Source organism: Ischnura elegans, chromosome 10 (genome assembly GCF_921293095.1).
Source record: "Ischnura elegans chromosome 10, ioIscEleg1.1, whole genome shotgun sequence".
In the NCBI taxonomy this organism is placed as follows: domain Eukaryota; kingdom Metazoa; phylum Arthropoda; class Insecta; order Odonata; family Coenagrionidae; genus Ischnura; species Ischnura elegans.
In genome coordinates this window covers 89,371,839-89,386,355 of record NC_060255.1, presented here as the reverse complement: position 1 = coordinate 89,386,355, position 14,517 = coordinate 89,371,839, and the positions used below count along the sequence as shown (strand labels likewise).

Here is a 14,517-nt window from a genome sequence, read left to right as displayed (position 1 = left end):
GATGGTGATGTTCGGTTGGCCTAATTATCCACTCAAGCATTTGCGCTCCAGTATAGGCATTGCCTCCTTTTAAACTAAATTATTGAATGAAGCCAGATGTAGTCTATCCTGTTACTTATTCTCCGGAGATGTTGGACAAAACAGAGGGGGCTATAGTTGGAGATATAAAGTTATTATCTATCCAAATTTAATTCTTTTCCCTAGCGGAATGCTGAAAAAAAGTGGATCATCTAAAATCATGTTTGCCTTAGATTCATGTAAATACGGTATCTAGGGGTGAAAAGTATTATTTTACATTATAAAACCTCATATATAAACAACACAGTATTCTGCTAACAAAGCTGAGTGAATAAATGAATAATGTAAGTTGTATTATAAACTAGAGAACACAAGAGCGAATAGGATTCTAGTATTGAAACACAATTTCTGCAGCATTAATGTTAGTGCTATCATAATGATTTGTAGCTGAAAATATTTCCTTCCATGCCTGCTTTTACTAGATTCCATAGGAGGTCATCTGCGTCATAAATAGATCCCCCAAAATGCTCAAGAAGAGCAAAGCATTGTGTATGGGAATGATATTTTCATTTTTTTATTGATTATAAAAAATAGTAAATGTAAATTTCAAATTAAATGGTGACAAACACGTAATACAGGCGTCATAAACTTTCTATAGATCCAAGAAAAAATTTGGAAACTACCCTTCTGCAAAAAAAATTGGAAAATATTTTTATCCGGAGTTTATTGATGGTTTGATAGTACATTGAATTATTTTAAATTCAATTCGAATATTTGAGGTAAAATATTGTATTGGACTCATTATCCAAATTTGTAAAAAAAAATATTTTTATCTAGAGTTTTTAGATGGTATGATAGTACATTAAATTATTTAAAATTCAACTTTGATATTCATAGTAAAACGTTGAGTAGCGCTAATTATTCAAATTTGTAAAATAATATTTTTATCTAGAGTTTTTAGATGCTATGGTTGTACATTCAATTATTTAAAATTCAATTCCGATATTCGAGGTTAAACATTGTAATGCGCTCAATTATTCAGATGTGTAATTAAAAAAAAGGCATTCAACCCATCTCTAATTTATATACATATATATTTTTTTTAAATAAGCACATTTTTTTGCAAGTACACACTTTTATTTATGTTGCAGAGTTTTATTAAAGAAGCATTTCAGAAATTTTTGTCCCTCTCATGGCTACCCTTCTGCTCTCTCTATCACCCTTTCGCTTGACGTTTGCTCATTCATTTATGTTTCAAGCTCTATATATGCATTTAACACTGGCTTGCATACTCTGGAGAGGAGAAGGTTGCAATGGGGTGAGTGACACATGGTGTCAATCAGCCAACTGTTTCGTATTCTTTTTTAGCTAAAAAAATCTCCCAAACGGTTTGAAGGACCATTACTAATACCACCTACAGTTTCTATTTATTATTTTCCTACAGATGAGGATGATGAAGGTCCAAAATTAAAAGAGAAACTGCTGGCACTTTGCATCAAGGGCATTGATGTGTTTTGCGTGTGGGACTGCTGTTGGCCTTGGCTCAAGTTCCAGGAAATAGTAGCGTTGATTGTTTTTGACCCATTTGTTGAATTGTTTATTACGTTATGTATAGTAGTCAATACATTGTTTATGGCTTTGGATCATCATGATATGAACAAGGACATGGAAAGAGCTCTGAAAAGTGGTAATTATGTAAGTATCTTTGATTTACAATCTCAGTACCTAATTATCATTAGCTAATAATATATTTGTATTATATTCTCCTCATTTAAAAATGAGTATTCAATGGAGAAGAATTATCCATAATTATTACTGTTACTGATAAATTCAGGCTGTACCCTGTGAAAGAATTACTCTTTGTCAGGTGCATCTTCAGGTCTGGAAAATGTATCTGATATAGAACCTGGGTTGTGCCTATTAAGTTTGTAATTAGGTAACCTTCAAAGTGTAATATGTACTTTACTTTTCCATCTATGCAATTTGTTAGCAATTGCCTAATATTATTGGCTTCAATTCTTATTCTTCTTATATCAATTTTAATGTTTATGTTCCAAAAAATAAGAAATATTATGTTTAAATCAAATATTTTCTTAACTTTAATATGTGTATTGGAAGTGTTCATATTGTTTGTTCTTCATTTGAGTGGCAATATTTTCTCATTTCTGCTAATTCAAGAATTGCCATTATTAGCCTATATGTATGTGCTGAAAAAAATTCTTGTGTGGTAAGAAACCTTTCTATATGATACTTTAAAACTTATCGTAGAATTATATATCAGCATTATGTTCAAGTAGTCCTCAACTTACAAGTATTATGCATTCATTTGGATTCATGACTAAAATTTATTTGAAAGCCTAAGATATGTACTACCCCAAAGATATCTGAGGGATTACTTGCAAAATATGGCAATGCATCCTAAATGTATCTCATGAATTTTTTCAGTGGTACTCTGTATGGTCTTAGGGCTTACATGAATTATCATTAGCAGTTATGAATTTTTGTGATTTCCGAAGGTAAAAGCACAGTTAATGCTGGGGCTAGAAACTTTTTTCTGTTGTGGTCCGATCATTCAAATCAACTTTACTTTGTAACTTGAGATATTTTATGTAGCTGTGACTGATAGCATGGTTGCAAAATTCACTCTTCTATGGTCTATAGAATTTTTATTGGCCATCCTTGTTGCCGACATTCACTATATCTCTATCACCTTTTTAGTGACTTAGTGAATTATTTAATTTTGAAACTTGGATCCACCAAAAAAATCTGTTTAACCTAAAAAATTCCTTTTCTAACCATGTTACCAAACCCCTGAAAATTGAAAAAGCACATTATAATGAATGACATTGCTTTTTGGGGTTCCAATGTATTTTATCAAAAGTTTCAATGAGGGAACTTGTTATGTCATACTTAAATTTCAGTGGGGCAGGTATCATGTTCTTGATAGTGGGTGCATAGATTCGCCCAGGTTAAGGCTGTGCTAGCGGACAGCTCTACTTGGCATTTTCTGTTCCACTGAGGAGTTCATTACCTCCACCAGACGCAATTTTTAACAGTGAAATTTTCCTATGCTCACAGACTTATTGGTTAATATATATAATATGTAATATAGGGTAATATATTACATATTTTCCACAAATAATGGCTCGGCAGGAGGTGATAGATCTTAAATTTTCTCGTGATTGAAAGACATACAGTTACAGGCGATGCATCCATTGATGGAATCTGGTAACCATCAATTTTTACTATTTTCTCTGATATTTTACTGTAAACAGGACAGACCAGTTTATATGATTATTACATGTGGTAAATTTTATTTTATAAATCTATTTCATTTTTACCCTTTTATTTGATACGTTTCATAACTGTCCACTAACGCAAATAATAAATGTACCCTCCGATAGCAAGAAAGAAAGAAACGATGTTTAAAAAACAACCAGGCAGGAAGCAATGGTAAAAACTTCAGTGGAGGATACCACATTAGGTTTATAAATTCTCCAAATTATTAATTATTAATTTGAGAGTACAGTAAAGAAGCAGCAAAACTTTGAGATCCAATAATTTTAAAAAGTCATCTTTTGCAAAAAAATCGAAGCAATTAAATTGGTTTGGCCACTAAACCACCTCCAAAGCATGAGACCAGAAGTTCAGCACCTTTAAAGTAGCCTATAAATATGTGAAGGACAATATTAATAAAACAGGATGTGCAAGAATTAGCTGGTCGTACTTTTATACTGGCTACAGATGAAATTTTTAATCCAGATGCTACAATCTACCCACAGCACGTTATGTCCTCTTTCCCAACCATCCTTCCAGTCATCCCTCTGATAAATTTTCAACCAGTGCTTCTACATCAAATCCATCTACTTTGAGTGAACTTAATAATTCTTCAAATGACAGCCAAAATAGAGGTAGTTGGAAGGAAGTTATTGGTGGTACTTTAATACTACGAAAAAACATGGAATTGGTTAACTTCAGTAGAAAATTGCAATTGAACTTCTTCATAGCTTCTTTCTTTTAAAAATCATAATATAAACTTTTTAATTATTTGGAAAATGGTTTAAATACATACATTTGCACTTTCGTATCTTCAAATTTCATTGTTTAAAGTATTTTAATGATTACATTTTACTTTAAAGAATATCCTATGCATTTAAAATTCTTGCCTATTCTTAATATGATTTAATATTTGACGTATTCAACCTGATAAGTGGATACATGTTGAAAAATATCCTGCATTATTCTGTTTCTCTGTGCTTGTCACATCGAGCACAGACCATTTGTAAACATGTTGAGTGGGCCTAAACTGGTCTGGCTTATAGAAAATACCTAGTTGATAAGTGCTGTTGATTTTTATGCTGTATGATTAGTAAGAATGTTGGTGGCTTTTATTGTCTCAATTCTGATCCATGTTTGTAGTTACTGGAGATGGGTGGAATAGCAGATTTCTCAAACTCTAATTCGAACATTAAATGCTTGCTCGAATATTCGAATACCTCGAATTTTGAATACATACCTGGAATACTAGAATTGCACAAATCATATAAAACGTGCATTTTTTTCTTTTATTTCCCTTGATAAATGTATAAATAAAAAGGTATACAGTGGAACCTCGATCTTTCGTTTTTCAGGGGGGACGAAAAAAATGATGAATGCGGGAATGTTTGACTAGGTTGCCTATGCAGCAGGAAACCCAGGATTTTGGCGAGTAATTGAGATTTCCTTTAAAGTATTCAAACCGGAATTTAGCCGATTAATGGAATATGTATTTTAATTTTATGGAAACAATTTGGGCTTATAGTTGATTAAACTAACATCTCTTTCAAATATCCTAAGGGGACACACCACCTCGCAAAGAAATGATTGCATGTCGTCTCGGCTTTTACACTGCTACAATGGATTTCTGTCTGAAGTATATATTCTTATCTAACAACGCCATTTCAGCGGCACGCCAATCTGATACTCGGCTTCATCCAGCTTCTTATTTTCAACAGGTAGCTCGCTTTACCCTCACTTCTACTGTCAAGTGCTAGCGGACAATTCGAGGCGTTTTGCAAAATACACACGCTTCTCCACCGGATTTTCTTCTTCAATTATTTTCTGTCCATTTTTGGAAGTTCTCACGAGATAAGCAGATGAATTCGTATTGCTAGCAGGGAGAAACCAAATATCCTGAGAAAATATCCCTTCGTCTGTGACTGTAACAATAGAGATTCATAGCACAACTCATAAATTGTAACTTGATATATGTTTTCAGAAAAAAATACTGCATCAACTTCCGAGAAGCTCTGCTGCTCATATCGAGTTTTGCCAGAATGCTAAGTCTCCGTCGTATTTTGACATTTATTTCTTATCGTAAAATGCTTAAATAAAGTCAGAAATACGTCGTGTTTGGTCTTATTGAAATTAAGCGCAAATTACTAATATCGCAATCCAATAAAGGTGTAATATCAATTGACGAAAGTCATTGTTAGACAGCTTTTGTGCTAATAGATGACTTATGCAGCGGTTGACCTCCAGAAATGGGGGAACTTCGTAGCAGGTAGGCAGAAAAAGGTCAGTGGGGGAGAAAGAAGGAAGGGTGAAACACGATTCTATTATTCTCCTGTAACTTGATATTTTCTTTTGAAGCTTTTGATTTATGGTCTTCGTAATACTAACTTTGCGCGAGCTGGGGCCTTTTGTTTGATTTCGGAGAGGAGGAAGGTATTGGAGGAGGGCCCAAGGGCTGATGGATGGAGGGGGTAGCGGATTTTGTGAATTGTGCTATGTAGTTACTATCCCATGGCACTGAGGTTCTCCTGGTGGGGAGAATTGGGGATTTTCAAATTTTTTCACCGGATCATTTTCGGTTCCCCACGTCAAACTCTTTTCACCGCTCTAATCCACGAATTTCATGTTATTCGTCAACTTGCCTAAAGCTGCGCTGCGTGCACTAAACGACTACAGTTCTCTACATTTTTCCGAGTCAACTACCAACAACGTGCGTGCGACAGTGTATTACACGAAATCCAAAGTATTCGAGGTATTCCACACGGTACCTTTAGCGTAACTATTCTAGATCTCGAATATCGAATACTTTCTAGTATTCGAGTATTCGCGGATACTATTCGCACATCTCTAGTAGTTACCCATAAGTCAGTATCTGATTTTCCTATTCCTTTTCAGTTCTTCACGGCAACATTTGCCATTGAAGCAACAATGAAGCTTATAGCAATGAGTCCAAAGTATTATTTTCAAGAAGGATGGAATATATTTGATTTCATAATTGTTGCTTTATCATTGTTGGAATTGGGGTTGGAAGGTGTCCAAGGTCTTTCAGTCTTGAGATCGTTTAGATTGGTAGGTGGTTCAAGTGTTTCAAATGCTTTTAATGTGAGATGTATCATTTATTGACCAAATCAAAATTTCTAACAATTTGTTCATTTCTCCTCAGCTTCGAGTTTTTAAACTAGCCAAATCATGGCCTACCCTAAATCTTTTGATTTCCATCATGGGTAGAACAGTAGGGGCTTTAGGAAACTTAACCTTTGTACTTTGTATTATCATCTTCATCTTTGCTGTGATGGGAATGCAGTTGTTTGGAAAGAACTATACTGGTAAGTAAGAATAAGGATTATTTTTATTGTTTTCTAAAGAATAAAAATAATCATGATTAATTCAATGTAAAAATTTTATATTTCATCAAAAAGTAAATTACAGATTACAATTATCAATCAAAATTTGTGAAGAATGAGATGTAAATATAGGCACAAAGTACGTGATTGAAGTTAAAATGTTCGAAAATTCTTGGCTGAAATATTCCTCCAAAAACTGTTGTAGATCTGCAACAAGCCAATTTTGTAAATAGTATAGAATACTTCACTGCCAGCTGTGCTGGATATGTATTCAGAGATCCTCTATCAATTAATGTTCAGCTCTAGATTTGTTCTAGATGCTTTGCGTAATAAAAGAAATGAATCTATTATGTAACAATTATTTAATTCTGGATCAATTCTACTGAATATGGCATTCCATTCATGATTGCTGCTTTAAATTTCAGACAATGTTCATCTATTCCCGGGTCAGGAGCTGCCTCGTTGGAATTTTACTGATTTCATGCATTCCTTCATGATTGTGTTCCGTGTGCTTTGTGGTGAATGGATCGAGTCGATGTGGGATTGTATGCTTGTTGGTGATTGGTCATGCATCCCATTTTTCTTGGCCACCGTTGTTATTGGCAACTTAGTTGTGAGTATGAGGTTACTCTGGTGTGTTTGTCCTGTGTGTCTCAATGAGCTGAGGTATATTTGAGTAGAAAAATCTTATATAATTATGTGGACAACACCAAAGCATGAAATAGTGTATCAATTTTACTGACCATATTCTCTGTCTTCCCTGTGCTTGTGGTAACTTATTGATTGTGGGCTAGTTGCTCAGTGTTTTCTTAGCTATTCCAACTATATTCAAGCTGTGATGGAAATGTTCACTTTTGAACTGCCTTTATTTTGTTGTTATTATATATGCAGCCATATTCCAATGTAATACTGGGGTACCTTGGAACGTACTCTCAGCAGGGTATGTTTGTATGTATTAATCAAAATGATGTTACTGTTATTATTCCATGTTCAAATGAAATTCCTTATTCTTAGTCCACCGTGACATGAGCTTCTCGAGGTCGTAGCCAGAAAAATATTTTCAAACTGCACCATCCTAGTAATTCCTGGAAAAATTGCATAGATGTTAATTATCAAGGTGACTCTTGAGTAAGTTTTTGTTTCACCAGCTCCACAAACAATTTCTAAGGATAATTTTAAATTATCTAAAAGCCACTTGTTTAAGAAAAGGCATTATCACTGAGGTATTACATAACTCCAAGGTACCAAGTGGAGAACCGTCCCCCAACCAAAATAAGGACCTTACCCCTGGCCCCTATCCCTGGCTACTGCCTTTGGACTCCTTAAATTCTTTTACTAACTCCCCATTAGATTTGTAATTACATATGTAACTTCTTAAGTATCACTTGACAGGGAAGCATTGCATTTAAATGGAATGAAGTGACTGTTGACGTTGTTCAATAAATTTTACTGAGCAGTGCTTAGTATTTTTACCATTATCATTTACTGGAAAGTAATTTAATGAGAATAGAATACAATACTTCTTATGGTGGATTAAATAATTCTAATGAATGCTGCCCATGCCGATATTTCATAATGGATTTGATGTGCCTGACTATTTACATGCTAATAAGTCTTTGGTTATGTTAATTTCAAATGTAAGTAGAAAATTAATTCTAGATTTGTGGAAAAGCTTTTCAGAACATATGTCTCCCTCGATAAACCTTGAAACTTAAATACTGTGTGTATGGCTTGCCAATGAAAGACATCACAGTTGGCTTTTGGTTGTGATGGCATGATGTACATCATTGTTATGCATGTCTCTTTTCTGCATTTTATATGATTGACCTTGTCAAAATTTAAGTCTGTTTTGTCGCATAAAGAGGGTTTTATGATTATGAGGGTACCAGTTTTTATTTTTTACCATGAGATTGTTTTAATGCCAGTACTGTTTACTACATATGTAGTTGTATTTAGAGCTCAATTTCTGGCATAATTATTGATATTATTCAAGCTGTCAACCTCAATATGAACATGAAGGATATCATGCTATCTCTATTATCTTTTCTTGGGTCAATCAATCAATTATATTTTCTTTTCTTGGGTCTCCTACTGGGTAAGTTTCTCCACCTTCGTTTTATTTACTGACTTGGTAATCAAAACATTTACGGAGATAGAGTTACTCACCCTGTTGGGGACCTGAGAAAAGTTTTCTCTACTCAATAGTACCTTTTCTTATTATATTCTCTTAAATTTTGGTTATAAAACAGAAATAGAAGCCAAAGGTCATTAATTGGTTGTTATATTACGTAATCCTGTGGAAAATGCAAAAATATAGATTATTATTGATGTAATGAGTATTCATAATGCGAATGGAATTCAAAATATCAGGTACCCATTCACCGTTGTTGTTTTTATTGTTTAAGTGTTACTAATATTTGACTATTATCTGTGATGCTTACAGGTGCTGAATCTCTTCTTAGCTTTGCTTTTGAGCAATTTTGGTTCCTCAAATCTGTCTGCACCAGCTGCAGACAATGACACCAACAAGATAGCTGAAGCTTTTGATAGAATTGGCCGATTCATTAACTGGATAAAACGCAATTTATTAAATCTGGCCAAGTTGATGCGTGCCAAATTAACCAATCAGATTTCAGATCAGACGCCAGGTGAGGGACCCTCCTCCAGTTGGAAAGAAGGTTTATATCCAATCAGTTTGCTTGTCCTTGTGTGTCATGTTTTTTGAATGTTGCTATAGTTTAGCTTTCAGTTTGGTAGATTTCTGTAGCTTAAATTCAAACTTACTTTTCAGTTAAATTTTATTTTTCAGCACTAATGAATCATTTCAGCTTCTTTTTATGTTTTTGAGGCTAATTTTTATGAGTATTTCACTGTTGGATATACTCTTTTGGACCATGCACTTTTTCATATAAAACTTTAAGTGTACTTAACACTTTGTGGAATGGAAATTACCTATATGATCATAAATTAAATGAATTGTGGACTGTTCTGTTGATCTCATCATATATTATACTTTGTAATAATGTTACTGTTCTTCACGAGTTAATTTTTGCATCGTTAGGTACCTTTGCATGTAAGTTTTTACTCTTATCCATGTCGATGGAACCAAGATATACTCCAAAAAAATATCAATTTCAATAATTTAAAGTTGGTTACTGGTTATAAATTATTGTTGCATCATTTTTCAATATGTGAATATTTGCTTGAAATTTTTTCACAAGCATATCTAAAGTAACCATGGAGAGCTTTGCTTTTGCACATATGCAAATGTACTTGATAGAGTTATTTCATTTAAATGCCCATAAAATATTTTATTTTTTTTAACATAAAGCCGTTATTGGCCACTATGAGTATTGTATTTAAACGATAATTAGTCGTAACAATTTACCTAATCAGCCACGCAATTCTACCATATTATTTTTCATCTTGATTGTAGCTAAGCAGCTTAAGAAATTTGTTATTTGACAAATGCGTATAAGTTGAGTTAAACAGATGCGTATAAGTTGAGTTCATGTGATGTTTATATGATCTTGTTCACTTAAACTAAGGGCTGATTGCAAGGATAAAGTGGGGTGTAAGTTGAAACTCTGCGTAACATGCTAAAAATTTAGCATAAATAAATCTTCTGGCTGAGTCTGATCCAAATTTCCTTCCATTTAGGCCTTTTCGGGAATGAAATTTAAGCTTGACATAGTATGTAGTCATATAATCGAGATGTTATTATTATTTAAATTTAACTAAGACATGGGGATCAGAAAATAGCTACCATTACTAACGATGATTGTGAAGTCAGCATTAATGCTTATGTAGGTACATCCTCTCTTGACCTCATGGATTACCTATTATCCACCTATCTCCTTCCATTTCATTTTAAACTGATCTTATATTTATTAATTTGAGAGGAAGTAGTATTTATGCTTAGTTTTTTCATTCATGATTAGTATCACTATGTTGACATAGCTTCAGTATGTTAAATACATAAGTAATTGTAATTTGTTCAGTATTCAGCTTGTAAGTATTGCCTGGGTGAATGTGTTATAATTGCATACAGGATTAGGTTCATATAGGTGCTGCTAGTGATAAAGGTTGTACAAAGTTATGTATTGATGTAATATAATTGTATTTGTATACTTGTACCTCTCATGTGAGTGCCCTGCCAGGGCATTTCATTTACTGTAGCGCATTTCTGCACATCTATGGGAGTAGTCTGTTTAATTTTTATGATACATTTTACCTAATTTTATGAAATATACTAAGTCCACATCGCAATTGAAAGGCACTATTCTTATGCCTGGCCATTGAAGTTTGAGGAGTTTTTTTTTGGTTACCAAATGTTAAGGATCTATTCTACTGATTGATTCCTGCCATATTTATATTTTCAGCCAATGCTTTATATAGTATTCCAACATGTTAGCTTATTACTGCAAGAAAGAAAAAAATATTGCTGTGCAGGTGGAAAGTATCCACCTAATTTTTTTGTGTCCAATTAATTATTCAGTTCAGAAAGGATAGAGACTCCTGGTATTTGTGGAAATATACCCATTTGAGTCAGAGTTTCCTAAATATTTTACAGTGGCTTTCAAATCAAAATAAATTTGTATGATTTTTCAGCAATAGAATAATTGTGAAATGCAGTGTGCAGTAGCGAAGTGTAACTTAGGCAATTATACCTTGGATTGTAGCTAGAAAATCATTTGCATGGCGAATGACATAAATTCATCATCTGGAGATGTACAGGGGCCTTGTGCTGTTTGTTGTTGCATACTTTTTTGAGAGTGACTCCTTCCCATAGTGAACAAGTATATGAACGAGAATTCAGCCATTAGGTGTATTTATTTACCCCATGGTACCGCAGCCCATGTGTGGTTTTGGCAGTTTGAATGATCTGCTTCCTTTCGCCTCCATTCGTCTGCAACCCACCATATCTCCTGGCCCCCTCTTATCTCAAATTTTTCTCTCTGTTATCAAGCCCTTTTGTGGTCTTCCTCTCCTCCTCTGCCCAAGATAGCCATTGGAAATTTCTTTGACAGCCCTGCTTTCCTTCGTGCATTGTACATGACTGGTAGGGTTAGTTGTTCTGTATTGAGTACATTGCTCAGTTTGTGCTCTCTAATGAAGTTTATTTTACTACTCTCTCTAGCACTTAGAAAGCCAGCTCAATTGTGTGGAGTCTGTGCATATAATTAATATTCCTGAAGAGTTGGATCGCATTCATATGATGATCGCATAGCAATGCTCTGAAAATTTGAACTGCATACATCTGATTTGGATTAGGATTAAGGGTCTTGACATTTTAGTCTCATTCTCTATTTTTGTACATGTCTATCGTGGAAGAGTTTGAAAAATGAAGAGACCCATGGCTTTTGTTTTTCGATTCTTCAGCTGATTCTTAAGCTATCAGGGTGAACAATTGATACTGTAACACCAGTGATGGTGATCAACGGATTCGGCTGAAGAGAGGAAGGGAATCAAGGGCAATGACAGACAGACAGACAAACGGTGGATAGTGTTTATTGTCTTTGCTCGATTACATACTATGCGCAATTGCCGCGTGCCAACGGTACTTCAGTGTCTTGGCGTACCCCTCATGACATTCTCCGATGCCCACATTGTCTCCCGATGTCATCAGTGCATCATGCATCTTGGTACACAGTGCTCTGCTGACTCAGTAGGTGAGAAGGAGGTACAGAAATGCAAGTGGAAAGGGGGAAATGGGCGGGAGTGGGTGGAAGAATCGGACACAGGCTGTCTCACTGTCTGTAAATGGCAGTATATACTCCTCCAAAAGTACTTCTACCACCGTAGGAGTTCCTCAGGGTTCAATCTTAGGCCCAATCTTATTTTTAATCTACATAAATGATTTAGCTCATTCCCTCAGTAATATTCCAGCTTCTAAAGTCATATTATATGCTGATGATACGAATATTTTACTTTCTTCTCCAACTCAAAATGACATTATTATGAGCTCTAAAAATGCAAATGATAGTATTTTAAGCTGGTGTACAGCTAACAAATTGATTTTAAACACACAAAAGACACACACTGTTCAATTTTGTGGTAATAGCAATGTTCTCGAGAGCATCCTAATTAGATTGGATAAAAAGTCTATTGAGAATGTGTCCCACACAAAATTCCTTGGTGCATACTTATGTAGTAATATGTCCTATGAGATGAATATTGACTTCTTAGCCAACAAACTAAGTTCAATCTGCTATCTATTAAGACACCTTAGGAACTCTGTTGATTTAAATATTCTTCTTACATTGTATTACGGTATCTTTTATTCTCGAATGTCATACAATATAATTTTTTGGGGCTCATCCCCTCATGCCTCCAAGGTGTTCACATTAAAAAAACGTGCAATCAGAATCATTGCAAAAAAACATTTTGATGCTCCCTCCAAGCCTATTTTTAAAGCACTTAACATTCTTCCACTCCCGTGTGTTTATTTATTATCAATTTTAATTTTTGTACGTTATAATCTTGATTTGTTTATGCTCAATTGTGATGTTCACAAATATGAAACTAGGAATTGTAATAACCTTCATTATCATTCCATTAGGACTAACAGATCAAAGCTGGGCCCACGCGAGCTGGGCCTCAGAATTTATAATAAACTTCCTGCGCATTTGAAATCAATTCAGTCAGTGGAGTCATTCAAAAGGAAGTTAAAATCTTTTCTTCATGAGAAGAATTATTATTCTGTTAACGAATACCTATTTCATTCCTCCTATTAAGCATTAATATCCTGTGAACATACAATTATTTATAATCTATATATATATATATGCATTTTTTTCCTTTTATGACGTGTCTTATATCTTTTGCTGTAAGGTCTCTAGACAAAATAAATTATTATTATTATTATTATAAGAAGGAATGCCTAAACAGGCAGAGGTGCGTCTCGGTGACAAGAAGGGAAAAGTTCAGGCAAAAAGAGATGAACGCGAAGTCATAGGCTCGTCAGCAATATTACAATACCCTTTCACATTAAATTTGATTACCTCTTGAACTCATGCTGGGTGTATCTCCACTTCTCAGCTGCAGCTTGGCCTTGAATAGTGGCTGCTTTTTGTTGCTGCATGCTTTTTTGAGAGTGATTTCTGCCCCTCAGGAAAGGGTAGCAAGTAAATCAACCGGAAATCTACTTATAACACCAACTCATGAAAAGTGTGCAGCATATTTCATATTTTCTTATTTTAAACTTACAAGATAATGGCTGAATGGAAAAGCTTTTTTTTGTCATAATTCATCTTTCCTCTCCTACTGCCAAATTTTATTTATGAATTGTGATTTCTGAATGAATGACCCCATTTTTTGGCATTTCAAGTATTTTTAATAAATTTATATTTGTATGATCGAGATTATTGAGCTAATTAGGAATTACGAATTGGAATTTGTCTCGTATACAATCAGCATCAGTATTTTACACCTTCTGCCACAATGAACAATAAGATTTTTCTTCTCTTATAATTTCTGTTTCTGTTTTTCTTAAAACCTCACTCGGACTGCTTTCTATGTTTTTTTTAAGACTCCAGAGCTGTCACTTATTATTTTAGCGTGTCCATTGTTTATCAAGTCTCCAAGTTCAACTGCAACTAGAACTTATTTTGCCATCCAAATATGAACAGAGGCTGAACTGTGCTTGTCAGAACTCAGTTTAAACTATGACTTCAGACTTTATTCTTGCAATTGGCCCTCAAGGTTCAATTTAGCCTTGTTTTCAATAATAGACAAAAATATTGGCTTTAGTGCTACATCTTGAAATGCTACCTTACATGTTGTGCGAATTTTAGAATATTTCCTTGGACTCTGTTTAAAGATACACTCATGTAATTGATTGAGGGGTAAATTCTTCTGTTTATGCTTGGTTCCAATAATT

At 34.2% G+C, this 14,517-nt stretch overlaps 1 protein-coding gene across 11 annotated transcripts in view; it reads left to right on the top strand.

Moving 5' to 3' along the window:
* Positions 1-14,517, top strand: part of LOC124167191 (sodium channel protein para) — a 108,113-nt gene that overhangs the window by 58,971 nt on the left and 34,625 nt on the right. For 6 of the 11 annotated variants that reach the window (XM_046545031.1, XM_046545032.1, XM_046545030.1 and 3 more), the window contains 5 exons: positions 1,439-1,713; positions 6,187-6,360; positions 6,455-6,617; positions 7,061-7,248; positions 9,079-9,313. In XM_046545031.1, coding sequence (XP_046400987.1) covers positions 1,439-1,713; positions 6,187-6,360; positions 6,455-6,617; positions 7,061-7,248; positions 9,079-9,313 — 1,035 coding nt within the window. The remainder of the gene's footprint in view (positions 1-1,438; positions 1,714-6,186; positions 6,361-6,454; positions 6,618-7,060; positions 7,249-9,078; positions 9,314-14,517) is intronic. The other 5 variants (XM_046545033.1, XM_046545028.1, XM_046545034.1 and 2 more) reach the window with 3 other exon arrangements.